Source organism: Balaenoptera borealis (assembly GCF_965194805.1).
Source record: "Balaenoptera borealis genome assembly, chromosome: 15".
Taxonomy (NCBI): Eukaryota; Metazoa; Chordata; class Mammalia; order Artiodactyla; family Balaenopteridae; genus Balaenoptera; species Balaenoptera borealis.
This window is the reverse complement of record NC_138871.1, coordinates 78,269,682-78,290,757: the sequence shown is the minus strand read 5'-3', so window position 1 is coordinate 78,290,757 and position 21,076 is coordinate 78,269,682. Positions and strand designations below refer to the sequence as shown.

The following is a 21,076-nucleotide window of genomic DNA, read 5'->3' as shown; positions in this document are numbered from 1 at the left end:
CTCGGCGGAGCCGGCTCCCAGCCTGAGAGAGAGAAGGGTGAGCACGGCCTCGGGTTTTCAGGCTCCTGAGGTCCCTACCCATGGAAACCCCAGAGCGGTGGTGGCCTTCCCCGTGGAAATGCCTAATGACTGCTTTGAATTTACAAGTCTCTTTATAGGCTGCTTTACAAATCCCACACTTCGGGTCTGGCTTAGTGTGTTTTCCCTTAAGGGCGCCTGGGACTTGTTAACCCTCAGTTCAGTTTACCTTCATCCTCTGGACAATGGTTCCCGCCGAACTGAAGTCTGAGGAGAGGCTCTTTTTTCCCACAGCTGACGCTGAGAACTTAGCAACATGAATCAGTTAGAAATAGAATGGGCCAGTGGTTCTCAGACTTTAGCGTTGCATTGGAATCAGCTGCAGGACCTGAAAAAACAGAAATTTCAGGGCCCAGTTTCAAGTTCATTAGAGTCCAAAATGGAACCTGAGAATGTGTATTTCTAACAAGTTCCCAGGTGATTCTAATGCAGGTGATCTGGGGACCCCCGTTTGAGAATGTTAGACCATTGTGGCCTTGACCCATATATAAAAAGGCATTCTCAAATGGTCTTATTTGACAGTGGTAGAGATACACTGGGAAAAGCGTGCACTTACTGTACACATAGATTTCTGAGCAGGCTCATTCACAAGTGTCTTCCCCATTCCCTCCCGGAGAATATTAAATGTAACAAGGAAGGGAAAGTGCTTTTTACACTGTAAAATGCTTCAGAAATGTCAGGGGTTATTGCCACAGGGATCCATCTTCAAGCTGCAAACTTCAAACTTTAGACCAAGCTACTCTTAAGTCGTCATACGTTCATCTACTCACCCATCCAATATATGCCAGGCCCTGTGCCCTGTGAGAGTCACGAAGAAATAGGGCACCATTTCTGCCCTCAGGGTGCTTACTGTCTGGTCCAGAGACCTCTCCTGCCCCAGCCCCCATTCTAGAATCTTCAGGACAAGAGAAGAGACACACAACTTCTGTAGTTTGAAATAAACTCCCTAGATGATTTTGATAAACTCTCCTCCACTCCCTTGTATTTGGGAAGGATATAACATGCAACAAAAAGGCATAGTACAAAGAGCCAAGGGGTAGAATGCCAGAAGAAGGTTTCTTATGAGTGCTGAGAATGGAGCTCAGAGGTGGGACGAGCACTGTCCCTGAGGATTAGGCAAGGCACCAGGAACAGAAATCATGAGGGGGTGGGCCTTTATTCCATCCTATCTGTAACTTGAAGCTGCCTCTCACACTCACTGAGCCGGGAGCACGTTTCCTCTCTCTTCCTTTCTATCCGTGCACATCTTTCCTGTCCTGCAAAGCCCACCTCCGTTCTCTACATTTCCTGACCACTTCCAGCCCATGCAGATTTCTGCTTCAGCCTTGTGTGTGACCCTCACTTGGCACTGAGGTCAAACAGCCCTCTCGTGTTGGCTATTTGAGCTTGCACATTTGACTTCTTCTAAGGGATTGTTAAAGGATGGGATTATGTCTGAGTCTCTCATGTGGCCTTTATCTTGGGGAATGCGTAGAAAACAGTAGGTACTCAGTAAGTGTCATGACTGATATATTTTGGACTGCCTTACATCAAATTAGGAAGCAGATCAAAAGATGTGTGTCAGCAGTGGTATGCTTTAACTAGAACTGGGGTGGAATACGTATATGTGGGTGGGGTAGAGATGGAGATGGGGCTAGAAGGAGCAAGAGAGGGTGTGAGGAAGAGAAGATAGACAGCATATAGCTTTTGAAGTGAGATCTAAATTTGAATCTTAGTCCTACCATTTATTACCTGCACATCCTTGGACAAGCTACTTAATCTTTTTGAATTTTAGGTTCTTCATTGATTAAAAAAAGGAAGGTAATAATATTGATATTATGTCACGAAAGTTTGGTTTGATGAGAAAATGAGGTAACATCTGAAAATAACCAGCTTGTTGTTCCTAATGTAGTAGATTATGGTTAATAACCAATCAATGTTTTTTTTGAAAACAAAACAAAAATCACAACAGAATGATAACAATGAAGGCTAGGATACTACACTTACTTCATGTCACATTTTGAAGTGGTAGCCAAGGCTTTTTTTCCCCATATAAACATTGGACCTACCTGCTGGGCCCAAAGCCAGAGACTTCAAATATGAAGCCTTGTAGTCCAGAGGCAATGAACCCAGGATATAAGCTTCAAAGAACCCTTCCAGGAGGTTCTGTCTGGAGCTCATCTTAGATGAAAGTAACCTGTACGAATAACTGCTTTATTTCTGAATAAGCAATGTCAAAATTGGTATACTCATGCAGGTAGAGTGGTATTTTCATTTTTGCATTGATTAAAAGGCTGTTCACAGAGGCAACAGACTAAAAAGCTCCAGTTTTCAAGAGTGTACTTAACCCTTCTCTTTTCACTTGTGAAGACCCACTATTCTATAATGATGATGGGTAATGATTCATTCTAGCTACCAACATCCATAAATGAGCAATGCTTTGTAAAACTAAGTAGGCTTCTGACATAGTCCTTTAAGCATTCAAGGATTCAAGTTCTAAACTTATTCTAAAGAGTCATCATTATGACTTACACACAGAGGTAGTTGCAATGTCATCAACAGCATTGACAGCTCCAAGAGAAGTAGCTTGAAGGTAACTTGAGAGTTCAAAATGTTTTTAAAAACTCAAGAGAAAACCTTTCCAAATGAACAAAGTTCTGAGGTCTAATCTACTCTAATTGCCCTAGAGATCCACAAGATGTGGCTTCTGTAATACCAGACTCACTGCTTTATTTCCCCTTCCCATCCCTAATTGCTCTCTTTTTGATTAATTCCATAAGGTACATGAGCTGTGATGGTGCCAAATTTCTGTGCCCCTTCAATGTGGAACATGTGGTCATCAAAGAAGATGTGGGGCCTTATCTTCACCAAGATGGGACCTTTGGGGGCTCCAGCAAGGAAAAGAGCTTCGTCTATCTCTAGACCCCAGCGGCGAAGGGTTTTCAGCACGCGGGCGCCTGAACTGGCTGCACTCCTAGCTGTAACCAGGTAGGTCCTGATAGGGCAACATAACCGTTCGTCTTTGGCATAAAACTTCTTTTGCAGTCTGCCTAAATCTTCCAGAAAGCCTTTCAAGGGACCCTGTAAAAGGAACATATGTCACAGCTGTCATCCAGTGAGCCAAAGGAAGTGAACGCTAAAAAAGCAGATGTTTATAAGAACTTACAATACTGCATGAAACATGCAGTATAGACCAGTGATACAATGCTAAAACTCCTTGCATTTATGTGATTATATTTCCTTGTATGGAACCATCCTTGCATTCCTAGAGTAAAACATAGGATGGCCATATAAACACAGATATTTTAAGAGTGAAAGGAGCTTCCATAAAAAGTTGAACCAGGGCAACAGACGTAAACTATCCATGGCAAATGGGATACTCTGAAAGCTCAGTTAATCAGCAAAAGCACTACTCTTTTGATTTACTTTTTGTGAATTGCACATTTTAACATTATAAAGTGTACTTTTTTATCTTGTTCAATTCCTTCTTGGCTTGAATCCAGTCTTCTCTATATTTACAATTACTTTATATATCTTCACACTTTTATCTTCAACCTTTCTGAACACTTACTTTTAGCTGTACCTCTAGTATAGAACATAGAATTGGATTTTGCTAAGTGATACAATCTGAAAGTCTAATTTTTAACACAAAAGCTGAGTTTTAGGCCATTTCTATTTATCGATATCACAAATATATGTGATAATGGTTCTGTATTACAATTTGTATTTCATTTTTCGTGTTTAAAGATTTCAAAAGATTGTTCACTGAGTGTCTTTTTTATTTGAACATGTGTGTATGTGTGTTTCTTCTAACATTTAGGAAGGTTTGTATTATTTCCTTCTATTGGTTACCTTTATAACTTTTTATAGTACCCTCAGTCCTCTATTTTTTTAAATCCAGGATCTATTATTTTTTATAATGAAAAATAATGAAATTAGGGTACTTCTTCACCTTTCTCTTATCCTCTATTTTTTCTTCAATCATTTGATTTTAACTGTTTCACCTTTCTCAGTGTTTGCATTTGAATTATTAAAGATTCTTATATTTCTATCTCTCAGCTTTACATTTTATCCTTTGATCAGCTATTGTAACTGAAGATATCAGTACACCTACTCTTCCTTATAACTTTTTCCTCCATATTTTTCCAGTTTTTAATAGTTAAATAATTTCTACATTGTTAGGGCATATAATATGTGCTTTCTCTTCTGTCACTCTAATCCCTGCAGTTGTTTTAGTTTTAGATCTATGGTTAAACATATTCTATGCCCACTTGTGCCTTTGTGTGTTTGTAGTCACCTACATATTGGCCAAAATGTGTCCTCTTGTGTTAGTTTTCTCAAGAATATCTTATGGAAATAATAATCCCTGAGAATATCCTATGTTCTTAACTGTTGATGTGTTTCCTTTTTACTTGAATGAGCTTTTGACTGGATATAGAATCTGTGATTTATATTTCCTCTCCACATGATCTTATAAGTAGGGCTCCACTGTGTTTTGCTACTGAGTGCTGCTGTGGAGAAGACTCAGGACAGCTTGATTTTCTTTTCCCCACTTGTGTGTGCAGGGTGCCCAAAGAATTATTTCTTTATTTTTGAAGTCAAAAAATATTACTAGGGCATGTCTCAGTGATGATCATTCTCTTCTATTTCCCTATAGTATAATGTGGCCTTTAGTTTTTAACCTTTAATAGTTTAATGTATCCATTAAAATATTCTGATAATTCAGGATGTTTTCTTGCCTTATATTTTGATATAAGTTTGCATCTTTATATTTACCACACACAACCCTATCCTCCTCCCCCCATAACATAATTTCAGTGTTTTCTTCAGGTATTCTAATTTTGCATATGTTGGATTTTCTTTACCTATGACCTATTTCTGTCATTTTTCTCTCTAAAATATTGTTTTTCTATTTGCTCATTTCCAGAGTTCTACCATTTAACATTTTATCATCTCTTCCCTGATTTTGGGGATTTCCACTTTATGACCCAACTTTCTTTTAAGTAAATGATTAGTCACAGTTTTTACCTATACTTTGGCAACTGTTTCTAGTGAGAGTTCTTCATCTGTTATTAGATTTTGCTCTTTTGTGTCTGCCTTTTTCTCATAGTAGCTTTGCATATGTTCTGTGCTAGTTCTCTTTTTATTACTTATCTCTGAAGAAGATTAGTTTTCCCCGGAAAAATTAGAGAGATTCTGGGGAAAGGTCGTGGATAGTATTTTAATATTGACTTGTTTTCACAATTCAGAAGCTCCTTTCTTCTCTGCTGTCATGGAAACCATTTTCCACAAACATGGCTTATCTATGTGATCATTTGTTTATGTTGCTTTGTCTAAGGCTGCACATATTGGAAAAAAACAAAAAGTCACATAGGTAAAAAAACTATAACATATTATATTATTGTTATTATTTTTTTGGCCACAGAAACAAAGTGTGGGGTAGTGACTGTTGGCAGAAGCTGCCCTGCTCACAGTTTGATTTTGAAACACAGAGGAACACGGCTCTCCCTGATGCTTTTGAGTAATTTTCAAAGAGAATAAATAGGGCTTGGTCAGTTTATATTGCCATGTTCAAACCAGGTACCCATATCATTCTTTCTTTCTTCTATTTTGGGGTATGTTTAACAGTTTATATATTTGTACAGTAGTGTAAGTATGTAATTTATCAAGAAAAAATATAGAAACATGAAGGAAAGTTACTTGAAAATACCTTTTTGAGGAGTTCTATGATTTAGAACATTTGGATTGCCTTGGATATAGAAAGCTGGAAAGACTGTTACTCCTATCCTAACAACAAGAAAAAGCCAGATAATCTGAAACATCATAATTTTTCTTGAGCCCATGAAAGAGCTGAGGTAGCAGGGCAACCGACTAACATGAAAACTAAGGGAAAAAATCTTCAAGGACAGATGGAATTCAAGAACTGGCACATCTTTGGCAGAGCACTAAAGGAAGATATATCAGATGCCATAGAAGCAGGTATGAAAAATTCAGGTAATTTTTAAAAACAAATTGGAAAAGGACAAGTATGGGCTAAGGAGAGAACATAGAAGCCCTGGAAGCCACAGACACAAGAAATGCACACTGTTTTCCAGGCTTATTTTTTCCCTATGGATTTCACTAGTTTCTTATGAGAAGGACTGCAGACAGGGTGGAAAATGAAAGAATACAGTCCTTGGTGATGCAGACGTGGAGGAGAGGAGCAGCTGCCACTGTGAGAAAAGACTAAAGATCTACCTTGTCCCATACTTCCTAGGGGACAAAAGTATTAAACTGTTGGAAGAACGGCTTCAAACACTGTTACCCCCAGGGAACAGGTAAAGATCTACTGCTAAGGGGGAAGGGGAAGGAAAAATCCTCCACCCTTGGGAGACGGGCAGGAGACCCAGACCATTAGATACCACCCCTATCACTGGGAGAAAGGTGAGATCAATGATATAACTTCATCCCTAAAACCTAGGGGGGTACACACTTAGATTTAGACTAATCTGGGACAACAGAGAATGTCTCTTCCTCTCACATCACCACCTGAGCTGGCAGAGACAAACAATAACAGTTGGGAGAAGGGTAACAATGTGGAGGCCACCCATGAGGCATGGACACAAAGAGAAGGCCTACAGCTGAAAATGGAAAAGGAATGTTATGAAAAACCCTTCAGTACCCTACCAGAGGAATGTGAAGCCTGTGATGAAATGAAGGTAACAATAGCAGCAACAAAATGCTTACCTAGTTGAATGCCTGATTTGGTGATTCAATCAATCACACTAATTGCTAGCGGAAGAGGAGCCATGCCTATTACCAGGCAAAAATACTATTAACCAGAGCCTATACTCTCTACAAACTATGATTAGAAATTAATCAAAGATTTATGAGACTACAATAAAAATAAATTAAAAGAGCAATTAACTTTCAAGAGAGAGTAATTAACAGAAGACTCAGTGATGATCTAGATGTCATAAATGTAAGAGAGGAAATTGAAAATAACTCTGATTAATATCTTAACAACTCTATTAAAAGGTGGATGACATACATGAGTAGACTAGTAATTTCAACAAAGAGATGGAAAAGATAAGGGTTGAATGGAAATGTTAGAAATAAAAATTGTGGTACAGAAATGAAGAATGCTTCTAATGGGTTCATTAATAGAGCCAACACAGCTGAGAAAAGAATCAGTGAACTTGAAGATAGGTCAGTAGAAATTACTCAAGCTGAAAATAAAGGGAAAAAATAGTGGGGAAAAAAAGAACAGGGCATTGAAATACTGTGGAATACATATACACACACCATATTCAAACTGCTGAAACACAAAGAAATATAGAAAATCTTGAAGGCAGCCAGAGAAAAATAGACACATTACTTACAACGGACCAAAGATAAGAATCTCAAACAATTTGTTTTCAGGATTTATGCAAGTCAGAAGACAATGAATGGGTAGCTTTAAAGTGCTGAAATAAAAATAGGGTAAATGCAGAAAGCTATAGCCAGTCAAAATAAAATATTTTTCAAAAAAGAAGGAGAGTAAAGAGTTTTTCAGGCAAAAAAAAAAACCAAAAAACTAAGAGCCTTTGGTAACAGCATATCGATTCTATATGAAATGTAAAAAGATGGTCTTCTGTCACAAGGAATAAGATACCAGGGAGAAACCTAGATCTACACAAAGAAATGAAGATTCTTGGAATGGTTAAAATGAAGATGAATGCAAAAGACATATTTTTGTTTTTTCCTTATTCACTTTAAAGATAATTGACTACCCAAATAAACAATAGTAGCAAGGTATTATGAGTTTATAGTATAGGTGAAAGTAAAATGTATGCCAATATCACAAAACATGGGAGGGAGGAATTGAGAGTATACTGTTGTAAGGTTCTTACACTGTACATGATGTGGCATAATATTGTTTGAAAGTAGACTGTGATTAATTAATGTTGTATATTGTAAATCCTATGGTAACCACTGTAAAATCTAAAATGAGTAATAAATCAATAGTAGAGATAAAATGGAATCCTAAAAGCATACAATCTACACAATAAATTCAAAAGCAAAAATAATAAAAGGAAAAAGAAACTAAAGTTAATTAAAGATGAAACAAATAGAAAAAGAAGATGGTAGATTTTAATCCAACCAAAGTAATAATCACATTAAAGATAAATGATCTATACTATATATAAAATAGACAACTGATGGGAACATACTGGATAGCACAGGGAACTCTACTTAATGCACTGTAGTGTCCTAAATGAAGGGGATATATGTATGTATGGCTGATTCATTTTGCTGTGCAGTAGAAGGTAACACAACATTGTAAAGCAACTATACTCCAATAAAAATTAAAAGAGTAAACCAATTGTAAAGAAAGAATCTGATTATAATAAAACTTAGTCAACTTGCAAATAAATAAATAAATAAATAAATAAGATCTAAAAACAGCAATTAAAACACAGGGATTGTCAGATTGTACAGAAAAACAACAGAAACTATGTAATATCTACAAGAAAACCAATTTAAATATGGAGATATTTTATATGTAAAAACATAAATGGTTAAAAGTAAAAACATAGAAAAGTTGTACCATACAAACATCAGTCCAAAAAAGAAAAAAAAGCTAGAATGGCTGTATGAATATCAGAGAGAGGGGCGTTGCATAATGAAAAGGTATTAATTTGCCAAGAAGATATAATAATCTTAAATATTTGGGCACCAAACGACAGAAATTAGAAATACATGACGCAAAAATTATATAATTGAAAGGAGTAACAGATTAATCCTCAATTATACTTGAAGTCTTCAATGCTGCCTCCTCAATAGTGGATAGAAGAAATAGAAAGAACATCACTGACAATATTAAACACCTAGGCAATATGACCTGAATAATATACTATTAACTTACCTAATCTAATTGACATTTATTGAATATTCAACCCCAAAACAGCAGGATAAACATTCTTTTCAAGTAGACAAGAAACATTTACCAAGATAGACCATTTATTCTGGGTATAAAATAATCCTCAACAAATTTCAACAGTTGAAATCATAGAAAACATATTATCTGACTACAACAGAATTCTACTTGGAATTAATAACAGAAAGGTATCCAAAATTCCAAATTTAATTTCACAATTAAATAACCCACTTATAAATAACTCATAACTCATAGATAAAGTTACAGGGAATTAAAAAGTACTTTGAATTGAATAAAAGTTACAAACCACCTATCTAAATTTATAGGATGCAACTATAGTAGCATTTAGAGGAAATTTTACAGTGTTAAATGTTTATTATAGAAAAGAAGCCTCAAATCACCTTTAAAAACTTAGGAAGAGCTGGTTATTAAAAAGATAAATAAAATTGTTAAAGCCTAGCATGATTGACCACAAGGGGGGAAGAAAAGAGAGAAGGCAAATATTACTAATAACAGGAATGAAAAGGGATACAGCACTAAAGTTCCTAAAAATAGGAAAATCATAATAGTAAAATATGAGAAAATATTTATGCTCGTTAATTCAGTGACTTAACTGAAATGGACAGATTCCTTGAAAGACACAAACTCATAAACTGCCAGAAGAGGAAAGAGAAGAAAGAGAAAATCTGCATAGTAGTTCTGTATCTATCAAAAATAATTGAACTCTTAGTTAAAAGCATTCTAAATAGAAAAGTCCAAGCCCAGATGGCTTCTCTGGAGAATTCTACCATATATTTAAAGAAGAAATAATACCAACTCTACACAAAGTCTTCCAGAAAATAGACAGGGAGAAAATACTACACACCTCATTTTATAAGGTCAGCATTACTCTATAAGATATTACAAAAAAAGAACACTCAAGAACATAATGGCAAAAAAAATTTTTTTAACTAAATTTTAACAGATTGGATCCAGCAATATATAAAAAGGATAATACAACATAACCAAGTTGAATTTATACCAGCAATGCAATTCATCAATATAATTTATATTTCAACAGACTAGAGAAGCCACATGTTTTTCTCAATAGATACAGGAAAGACATATGACAAAATTCAACATGGATTTATTATAAAACTCTAAAACAAAACAGGAATAGAAGGTAACTCCCTTAACCTGACAAAGGACATCTTGCAAAAAACCTGTAGATAATATACTTAAGAGTCAAAGACTGAATGATCTCCCTCTAAGATCAGGGAATAAGGCAAGGAAGTCCACTCTCATAATGCTTATTGAACATTGTACTGAATGTACCAGCAAGGGTAATAAAGCAGGAAAGATAAAGGACATACAGAATGGAAACAAGTTTTTATTCACAGTCCACACTGTCTATGTAGAAAACCTTAAATCATCTACAAAAATGTTATTATGACTAACAAGTAATTTTAACAAAGTTGCAGGATACAAAGTCAATATACAAAAATAAATTGTGGTTCTGTGTATTTGCAATAAACAAATTAGAAATTAAAAATTTTAAAGTATCATTTATAATAGCATCAAAAGTTATTAAATACTTAGGTATGAATCTAATAAACTTTGTGTGATAGCTATATGCTGAAACCTACAAAACACTGATGAAAGAAATTAAATATAACCTAAATAAATGGAGAGATATACTATGTCCATAGGCTGAAAAACTTGATATTGTTAAAATATCTATTCTCCCAAGATTAAGCTATAAATTCAACATAATCACAATAAAAATTTCAGCAGGATTTTTTTTCCAGAAATGGACAAGCTAAGTTTTAAATTTATATGCAAATGCAAAGGAATCAGAATGTTAAAAGAATTTTGAAAAATACCAAATTTGGAGGACTCCTGCCACCAGATCTCGAGTCTGACTATAAAACTATGATAATCAAGACAGTGTGATATTGGCAAAAGGATAGATACCTATATTAAAGGAAAAGAAAGCCAGTCTTTTCCACAAATAGTGCTGAAACAATTAAGATATATCCATAAGTAGTAAAAATGAACCTTAATACTTTGCACAAATGCATCAACTCAAACAGGTAATAATTCTAAAAAAAAAAACCCCATAAAATTCTAAAAACTTCGATTCAGAAACATAGGAGGAAATTTTTGCCTTGGGTTCGCAAAGATTTCTTAGATATGACATAACAAGCACAATTCGTGAAAGAACAAATAGATAAATTGAATTTCATTAAAATTATAAGTTTCTGCTCATTGAAGGACACTGAAAAATATTAAAAGAGTGAAAAGACAAGGACACACTGAGAGAAAATATTTGGAAAACAAATATATGATAAAGGACTTGTATCCAGAATTGTAATACAAAGAACTTTCAAATCTCAGTAATGAAATAAAAAACAACCCAATTCACATGAGCAAGAGATTTGAACAGATATTTTTGCCAAAGAATACATATGATGGCAAATAAGCACTTGATAAAGTGTTCAATATCATCTGTCATTAGGGTAATGCAAATTAAAACCACAATGAGATACAATTATGTAACCACCAGAACAGCTTAAAACAAACAAACAAATGAAAAACAACTGACGTTACCAAATACTGGCAAGGATGCAGAGCAAAAAATCTTTCACTGGAAATGCAAAGTGGTGTGACCACTTTGGGAAATAGTTTGGCACTATCTGTAAAGTTAAACGTATACTCACCCTGTGACCTAGCAATCCTACTCCGAGGTATTTACCCATGAGAAATGAGATTTTTGTGTTTACACCGAACCCTGTATGCAAATGCTTAAAGTAGTTTTATTTATAAATGCCCAAAACTGGAAATGACCTAAATATCCTCCAATAGGTAAATGTATAAAATAACGTGGTACATCCATAGAACAGACTACTACTCAGCAGTAAAAAGGAACGCACTACTGATACAGGGAATGACACAGATGAATCTCAAATGCATCATTCTAAGTAAAATAAGTCAGATTCAAAAGATTGCATCCTATGGGGTTCCATTTATATGACACCTGGAAAAGGCAAAACTATAGGGACAGAAATCAGATTAGTGTTTGACAGATCCTGAGGATAGGGGGCTAGGATGACTACAAAGAAGCACAAGGGAATTCTGTGAGTATTTTGAGTTTGATCGTGGTTTCACGACTGCGCATGTATGTTTGTCAAAACTCTCAGAACTGTGCACTAAAAATGATGAATTATACTACATATAAAGTATACCTCAACAATTCTGATTAAAACACACACACACACACACACACACACACACACGGAGATCACTATCCCAGAATGGTGAAATGAGATAGAGATCAAATCAGGAGACGTCCATTACTTGTCATGGTACCACATTGGAGGCTTTATAAGCTACAATGAGAGTGGCTAAATTAATCCCGTCCAGCTGTCCCATTTGCTGGTCACTCTCAGATCTCCTCCATTGGAGACAGTTGGGATATTGTCATGACGAAACCATAAGCCCCATGACCAACATAGCTGAAAGCCTTGGTTAGGAATCATATCTCATAACTTCCTTCTCATCAGTGGAAACATCTGGCAAAGCCTGGTCTTTATAGGAAAGCTACCCTTTCTATGTGAAAAATACCATATTTTTCCACTGTCAGAAGGACCACATTATGAAAACAAGTATGCTTAGTAAAAATTCATTGGGTATTCCTGCAATAACTAGTGTTGAACTTTACAATTTCAGTTGTTTAATGGGAAAAATGATTTAAAATATGGAGAAAAGAACTGATAAGTACAGAATCTAAAAGAAATTTGGATTCTTTTCCTGAGATGAAAAAAATGGTATTTTAAGATTACCTTGAAATAATTCTTGTTTTGAAGTTTTTTTTTCTTTTTAAGTGCTCTTTTTTAGAGATCTTGAACATTTTAATAATGCTTAAAGGCTAATGTACAATGGGCTCTAAATTTCAGCAAAGCAGACTTATGTAAAATATAACAAGGGTTTTCCTCTCAACAGTAAACTTTGTTAACACTGAACAACTTTTTGACATGAGCTCAAGGCTTCTAAAGAAGCTATTTAGGAAGGGGCTGTGAAGTTAAACATACACACACAAAAACACACAGAATTTAAATATCACTTGCTGTAATGTGAGGTAAGTTAGTAAAACTTTCATCTTTCAATTAGTCTCTTCCTACTTTTATAAATGTAATAAAACTAACAATATTTAAGATCTTAAGTTCAAGAAGAGCTGAGAAAAAAAAGGCCAATTTAAAAAAAAGGCCTAGGTAAGATTCATAGATTAAAACTGAATGATCCATTATTTCATATTCATTTTGGAGAATACTTTGATGTTCAAATCTCCTTTGGTTCAGAAGTGCAGGTTTTGTTCATTTCAGACCATGACTTTTAACACTTCGGTTCATGGATTGATTCCAAAAAACCTAAAATTTTAATTGTTCATACTTTGTACTTGCTTGGGGCTCATTATTTGATTTAGTTTAAACTCTCAGTTTTGCAGATTTTTCTCAGTTAAGTGCTACCTTTATGGAGTTTAAGGGTATGGACAGAGAGGTTCAACAAATGTTTACTGACCTATTGGAAATAACCTTACTATTTTGAGAACTATTATGTAGAAATGGCTAGTTGGTAAGCCGTATTACCTCTGTTACTCATAATTTGGAGGAGATGAACTTTTTCTCATGAGAAGATCATAGAAACATCTCCAAAAGGATAGATAAAAGAATGCTAAAATTAAAAAAAAAGTTGGCAGGAGATGCTTTAAAATAAGGAGTTCATGAAACAAGGGGAGAAAACTACGAAGGATAAGAAGTGAGGAGTGGCCTGCCTAAAAAAATTTAAAAGTCATCACAATGAAGAAATATTTATATTGGTATGTTGGAAAATAAGTAGATCAAAATTAATTAGAGGTCATTGAACCTACCTGAGCAAGAGGCTTATTCTCAAATAGTGCTTCATGTTGAAAGAATTTGTCCAGCCCGTGCTCCTTGGTAATATGGTCAGACTCGTCAGAAAAGAGGACGGCATCCCCATCAAAGGCCACACGGAGCTGTGTGTCACAGTAAGCCATGTCTTTGGCTCCATCAAACATTGTTGCAGAGGCGATCCCTGGAAGACCGTTGGAATTAATTAATACTCTTCTTAGGACCGTATGTTTTAGTGTCTATTTAAAAAAAAAAAAAAATTCTTCCCAGACCTCGAATTTCCTCTCTCGCTATTACCTGACGACACAACTCTTCTTCACAACCACACATCTCAAAACAGTTGTCTTTGTACTGCCTCCATTTCTATAAGGGATGGGAAAATGTAAAATGGGTGTAGGATAATCACTGAAGATGTCCACCTCCATGAAGGTGAAAGCTCTAAAAGACAAACTTAAGGGCTGCCACTTGTGGAAACACCTTAGCAGAAAACCCCAACAACGACGTAAACCACATAATCATACATGAAGGCCAATGGAATGAAACACTAGTGCAGACCTCTTTATTAACTAGAGAGAGGAAACCAAGTAATACCTTCTTGTATTGCTTCTTGTACTTTTTCAGAATCCGCAGAAAGATACAAGTTGGTAAGATATGCCTTCAAATAGCCAATGGGGCTTTTTCCACCAGTCAGACAGAAGCGGTCAATTAGTAATCCTATTATCAGGCAAGAAAGACTTTGTTATGTCACAGACTAAAGACAGTATACTTACTGGAAATGCAAGTGAAAGTTACCTTAGGAATAAATGAGTGCCTACTGAAGTTTTAGAACTACCTTTGTAGTACCAATATTGAAACATGTCTCAGCTATTTTATATAATGGTACATGATAGTTTATGAAGTATATCCAGATAGGCCATGCCAGTTTACTCTCACACAGCTGTTACGGCAGGCATTATTATCCTCATTACAGAAAAGGAAACTGAGACATAAAGACTGTCTAAGCCCAGTGCTTCACATTGACTCTTGTCTAGACTAGAACAGGGCACTTTTCCTTTAGCTACAGCATCCTCACTTGTTGAGAGGACCAGTTAAGATGTAGCTCTGTTTTTAAGTACCATTTTAGTATTTCTTTAGTAACAATACAATAGTAATAGCAAGTAGTGATAGCATTTAAACTGTTTCCCCAAAACAACAACAAAAGGTCTGAAATTGTCTCTCTTGACTTGAAATGTTAAATGCAATCATTAGCAGACTAACATTAATATACCATTAAATGCCTTTCAAATCAACAACAGTTAAAAAACCCCACTAGATGTTGGTGAGAGGTTTGTAAAATAGGCAGTTACATACACTATGGATGAAAGTATAAATTGGTACAAGCTGTCTAGAAAGTAATTTGATTTTTATTGATAAAAGTATCGATAGCTTTTAAGCAGCTTATACCTTTTGACCTAGGATTCCTTTAGGAGATCACAATTCACCAAGGAGCCAGGCATGTAAACAGATAATTATAATATAGAAAAGACCATAGCAAAGGGAGATACAAATTGCCTTCAGCACCGAGAGAAGGTAAATAACTAACTCTTCAGGTGAAAAGTTGTTATTCCATGAGCAAGGCTGCAGAAGATTGGGCTTTATCTGTTCATTAACAGAATTAGTATGTAAATAACTAGAATTCCTCATGCTACTAAGCTCAATAGGCTTAGTGTGGTGAGGAACAGATAGACTTAAATCACCTACTAAATCAAATAAGGCTGTTTTGTAAAAATAATAGCTGTCCTTTATTGAGTGATTACACCACTCATCTCCGCTAAAGCTTTTATATACATTCTCTCTCTTCATAGCATAATACTATGAAGACTGTGTTTTTGAAAGGTAAACATATTTTCAACTGTGTATCAGTAAGATGTTGGCCTTATAATTAGGATAATATAATATAAAACTTATAACTTGTAATAGATAGTGATTATTTGTAAATATGCCTAATTTAAGCCTAGAAGTTAAATATGCCAAATTTAAACCTTATTTTGACTTGACATACCCTTAAGACTGGATATGTCACTTAGAAAGTGGGCTAAAGGTCCCCACATAAGAAGTCAGGTAAATTCATAAGAGGAAAAATGAGAACCTCCCCTTAAAGTCACCAACACACTAATGGAAATGCTATGAAGAGACTAGTGTCAAACCAATTTTCCCTGTAAAGGAATAAAGACAGTTTTGCTGGCATGAGTATGAATTTGATGTGTGGAGAGAGCAGCCGGGGAGAGTCAGATGTTAAGAGTGGAAAGGAAAGGTAAAAACCTTTAAACCTTTAACATGCATCTGTGGTGAGCAAGAAGTCTGATCGCACAGAGAAAGCCCTGGGTTGACGGCTCCTTGAAGTCAAGTTCAGAAGTGAAAAACATAAAACAGAGAAATATATTGCAGGACCTGGGATTAAGACTTTGAAATTCACACTTGACAAGTTAAGTCCAGAGCTTTGGGCCCAACTCTGTGCTGAAGTTAAAAATGAACATGGCCTCTCTTGTTCTGACATAGGCAAATAAACATTCCTCACGCAGAAGGGGGTGTCACTATCAGACACTGCATTAGTTAGGCCACAGTGAGCAAAATAACATGGCTTCTCTCTTCCAGAGCAGCGAGCTGTTCTTCCACACGGTATTTATTTTACTTACCATAGTGATTGACGCTGTTTATAAGCCGCACTCCCACTTGGGCATGGTTATTAGTCATCAGAACAATATCAAATAAGTCCTGTTCATCAGGATACAGCTCACGGAGTCTAGCATTGACATGCTGCAGTGCCTGAAGGTTACAAACACAAATGTGTGTAAAGAGGGCCAGGCAAAGTGGGCATTGGGGGTCTGGAGAGAAGGGATCCCATAGGTGTCCAATTCAAGCCCTGAAGACTCTTCACTGAGAGACTGTGGCTCCTTTAAGGCAGGGTTATGCCATTCATTTCAGTATTTTCAGCCTCGCATACATAGGACTTCAGTTAATGTTTACTGAAAGATGGGTAATGTTTGTTGAAAATTGTTACAACATTTGGTTTACTAGAATTATTTCTGTGAAGTACATAGATAGGCTCAGGCTAACCCTTTTATGGTTTGTCTGTTTTTGTTTTTGATTCATAAAACCTGCCTTTCTTGATCATCTGATGATTATTTTTTATTGTGAAAAGTATAGGCTGCTTCAAGAATTTTCATGTTATCCTTGTGCAGAGGCCATGCTAATGGTCCCTGTGTTGTTCCAATTTTAGCACATGTGCTGCCAAAGTGAGCATTTTGTATATTTTTTAAAACATGAGTCTCTAGAATAGGTTTGTGGTTTCCTCTCATGCTTCCACTATGCCTCATAACTACTTTCTACTTACAACACGTGGAGGTGTCATTTGTTTCTGCCTGGTTATGATGTTATTGTGTAATACTTGTATAAGTTATATATGGGGTCAGAGCTATAAGTGCTGTACATTTCAGTGTAAGTTCCAAGAACCTTACTTTCTCTATTAAAGTCATGCCCCTAAGTGCCAAGAGCATCTTGACTTTCTTAATATGCTGTGTTTGGGGCAAGAGCAGCTAAAGTGAATTTAATGTCATTTGAATGGGGTGTTTTATTTCTACTGCTTGGAATTGTAAACTCATTATTGCTTCTGGTTACTGCTCCTTCTATGGAGAGAACAAAAGTTTCCGTTACAGGTCTCAGGATTTGGACTCCACTTAGGGAAGTTCAACATGCCAAATCTAGGGCTGCAGTCCCTCCCTCAACAGTGTGGAAGCTTCTGTTAAAATATAAACTGACCTGGGGTAGACTTAAAAAAGGCAAGAATGACAAGTGTGGACTAGGAATTATAAGGAAAGCTGGATGAGATCCCAGGGATTAGCATGAGTCCTTCCCTGCCATCCAGAGTCCCGGAGGGCCAAAGACAGCTTTGCAGAGTACCTTGACAAAGCGGAAGGCCGGCCCTGGGGCCAGGATGACATTCTCATTGGAAAGCTGATACTCCATGTACTTTTCCAGACCCTCTTCCTTGTAGATTTTCCGGCCGTCCACCATGTTGAAGAGCGCACGGGATGACACAGCGATGGTGATGGCATGCTTGGGTTTGGGCTGCAGAGAGGGGCACCGACAGGAGGACGAGTCACACAGACCTGAAGGGATCAGGAATGGGCCTCATCCCAGGGCAGGGTGGGAAGGAAACAGTTGGGTCCCGGCTTGGAGGACTGGGTGCTGGAGACAGCCAAGGGCTGGGTCCTGGAGGCCGCTGTGCAGAGGGGTAGGTTTAGGGAGGAGAAGCAGGGGGCGGGGTGAACTTCCCTGTACCATGGAGAGGAGGGAGGCTGAGAGAGGTCCGGCCGCCGGGCTGCGTGGAGCGGCAACCCGGATACCAGGGGAGGCGGGCCCTGCTCACCGGCCTGGGGCGCGAGCAGCTCGGTGTCTTCTCGTACAGTGTTCTCACGGATGCCCAGTAGGCATCGTCCTCGTCCTCCTCTTCCTCTCGCTGCCTGACCAGGTCAGGCATACAGTCTTGATCCAGCTGTGACGGGTAGAGAGCCCTGCGCTGGGCATAGGATTTCCATTCAGTGGGGGGCGTGCGCGGATATTCCCGCTGGTGCGTATCCCTGGAATCTCGCGAGTCTCGCGACTCTCGTGGGTACCGGGACTCTCGGATTTCCTGCCCCAGGCCGGGAGACCAGGCGTCGGAATTCTCAGCCATCTTGGTGCTGCGCCGGGACCCGGTCTGGAGCTGGACCTCCGGAGTCGTGGAAGAACGTGAGTCGAGCGCAGTGGTTGGTGTGGGTGGCGAGGGCTGCGCTGACAGCGGCTTTGGCGACTCTTGATGGCTAGGGGAGGTGGATGAAGTCCGGGAGGTCGTGGAGCTCCTGGGGGGCTGGAGCAAGAAAGTGGGCTTCTGAGTTAGATGCCCGCCTAGGGTCCCCGTCCTCACCTCTGCCCAGCTGGAGTCAAGGAGCTGTCCCCTTCTCTGTGTTCCATTCCTAGCTCTTAGGTGGATCCTGGTTCATCTCAGCTCCTTTAAGTAGGGCTTAAAGGGGCTCAGACGTTTCAAGGCTCCATATATTAGACATTTCTGTTACATGGACACAGAGACAGACTGCTTTCATTTCCCCCCAGTTGTTCCATCAGAACCTCGCACTTTTTTTTTCTTTTGGAGTTGATAGGGTAGAGGTCCTTTTCCTTGCCCCTAGGTAGCTGGCGCATAGTTTGCAAAGTTCTGTCACTTTCTTCACATATACCTGCTCAGTCAGAGACCTTCAGATAGGACAGAGGGCTTGAGGAAGGGACCTTGCTTGCCACTGCCTCCATCTGTGACCTCCAGTTAACTTGATGAGCAGCTAGACCAGAAGTTCCCACCAGAAGGCTCTGCAAAGCACCTCAGGGGCATCTGTCTCCACATTTGCTCTGTGATTAATGCAGTGAGTGCTGGGAAGGTCAGTAGGCTGGAGAATCAAGTGTCTCCCCATCACCTTCAGAGCTTCTTGTGCCAGTGAAGCTCAATTGGAGAGAATCATCTTCCTAAATAGGAACTGGTTCTAGTCGTTCTAGAGAAAGGACTCCTTCACTAAGGTATGAGATAGATTATTAAGCATCCATATGTTATTCCAGTTTTTGTGATTATTTCACACATTTCAAAGGACATGTTCTTGGTTAGATTATTGAGCCAGTCCTCACAGAGACAGATGGATTGGTTCTCCCAGTGTCTGGGCCTGTGTCACACTCTGCGTCCAAAAACTAATTCTCACAACAAACTTTTTCTTCTTATGTGACTAGGCCTAGTTAAGGGCTCAAAGCGTCACACAACCTAATACTCTTCAACAATTTATCTGCTTTGTTGACATTTTCACCCCCTCTTCTGAGTCTTGGGTACTCAATGAATAGTTTTTGAATGTGTGAAGGAAGGAAGGAGAAACCATGGAGTTTAATCATTCAATGTGCAGTTTATAGACCTAGAGATCCTAGGTTTTAATCTAGCTCTATGAGCATTACTAGTGTGAAATCTTAGGCAAGTTACTCTGTGTTTTGGTTTTCTTACTCTGGGGATTGATGGGGGTGGGGGTCTGTGAGGGCTAAGTTAGCTAAAAGATATAAAGTACACGGAACACGGCCTGGCACATGGAAAGCATCAATCTATGTTATTATTATTATTATTATTCTGGCATGTACTCTTCCCTTTCATTCCCATCTCTACCTTAAGACTTGTGTTCTTGCTTCTGGACTCATCTACTGATGGAGCTCTGGTGGATGGGCTCCTTGAAGTTCGAGACCACTGATTTCTCACTAGGTACCCTCGAGAGTCTGTCTTCGGCAAGGTTAATTCTTGTGATCCCTTCCAAGGAGAGAAGAGACCCAGGAGTGTAATACCCCACTACCGAGTCCTCCCACACAAATGCTTACGAAACAGCCATGGCAAGCTAAATATAGCAGTGATCAATGAGAAGGCCCCTGCCCTCTAGGACGTGTAATTCAGTCTTGGCCCTTGTGTATTATTCTAGTTCTGGCCCAATCCTAACTTCTGTGAGGAGCAATAAAGTGGGAATCTACCTGGAAGAGCATCCAAAACCAAGAAACAAGTCTGATATCTCATAGTTTTTCACCTGTGACTCCTCTTATGCGGAACTTAGTAGAGTTGAGCATTTTTCCTCCCTTTTCCCCACTTCCGCCCTTGAGGATAAGCTTGTTAGCAGATGCTGAAAAGACATACCCAACATTTTTGACCAGATTACAAAGATGAAGGCCGCTGGTACCTCAACAAGGCTGTAGCGGGACTCCCAGGCAGCTGCAGAAGAGGGAATAGCGCCCTCTAGCACTGCCTTTGGGAGGAACAGGATGGAGGAGACCATGGAGAGGCAAGTGGAAGTTTCCATCCCCGTATCCTTCCCCTCACCCAGATTGCCTCTGGCTCCCCTCCAAAGTCAGTAGTTTAGTCTCTGCTCACCCTGATCACGGTGATCTGCCAGCCCTGCTCCCACAACAGGCACATGTGAATATAAATACGTATCGTGCGGCAGGGGCCAAGAAGCACTTTTCCCTCAGCTGCACAAAGGCAGCGTCTACACGACGAGTGACCCCGCATGGGGCAGCATCTCAGCGAGTGATGCCGTATGACCGCACGCCTCATCTGAAAGATGGTGCAGAAGGTGGTCAATGCGATGGCCGGACTCCCCTTGCCTCCCTGATTTGAACAAAGGCCAGTCTC

The 21,076-nt window shown here is 38.4% G+C and overlaps 1 protein-coding gene and 1 long non-coding RNA gene across 2 annotated transcripts in view; one reads left to right on the top strand and one right to left on the bottom strand.

The window, feature by feature from the left end:
* Positions 1–44: 44 nt before the first annotated feature.
* The window catches only part of LOC309611703 (cytosolic 5'-nucleotidase 1B-like), a 35,665-nt gene continuing 14,633 nt past the window's right edge, over positions 45–21,076 (bottom strand). The window contains exons 2-9 of the mRNA XM_082356471.1: positions 20,816–20,998; positions 20,069–20,206; positions 18,272–18,751; positions 17,803–17,970; positions 16,539–16,668; positions 14,455–14,577; positions 13,863–14,047; positions 45–3,138 (exon numbers count right to left, since the gene is read on the bottom strand). Coding sequence (XP_082212597.1) covers positions 2,806–3,138; positions 13,863–14,047; positions 14,455–14,577; positions 16,539–16,668; positions 17,803–17,970; positions 18,272–18,751; positions 20,069–20,206; positions 20,816–20,998 — 1,740 coding nt within the window. The 3' untranslated portion in view covers positions 45–2,805. The remainder of the gene's footprint in view (positions 3,139–13,862; positions 14,048–14,454; positions 14,578–16,538; positions 16,669–17,802; positions 17,971–18,271; positions 18,752–20,068; positions 20,207–20,815; positions 20,999–21,076) is intronic.
* The window catches only part of LOC309611705, a 397,191-nt gene continuing 379,032 nt past the window's right edge, over positions 2,918–21,076 (top strand). Inside the window, exon 1 of the long non-coding RNA XR_014234688.1 lies at positions 2,918–3,045. This is a non-coding gene — a long non-coding RNA (uncharacterized lncRNA). The remainder of the gene's footprint in view (positions 3,046–21,076) is intronic.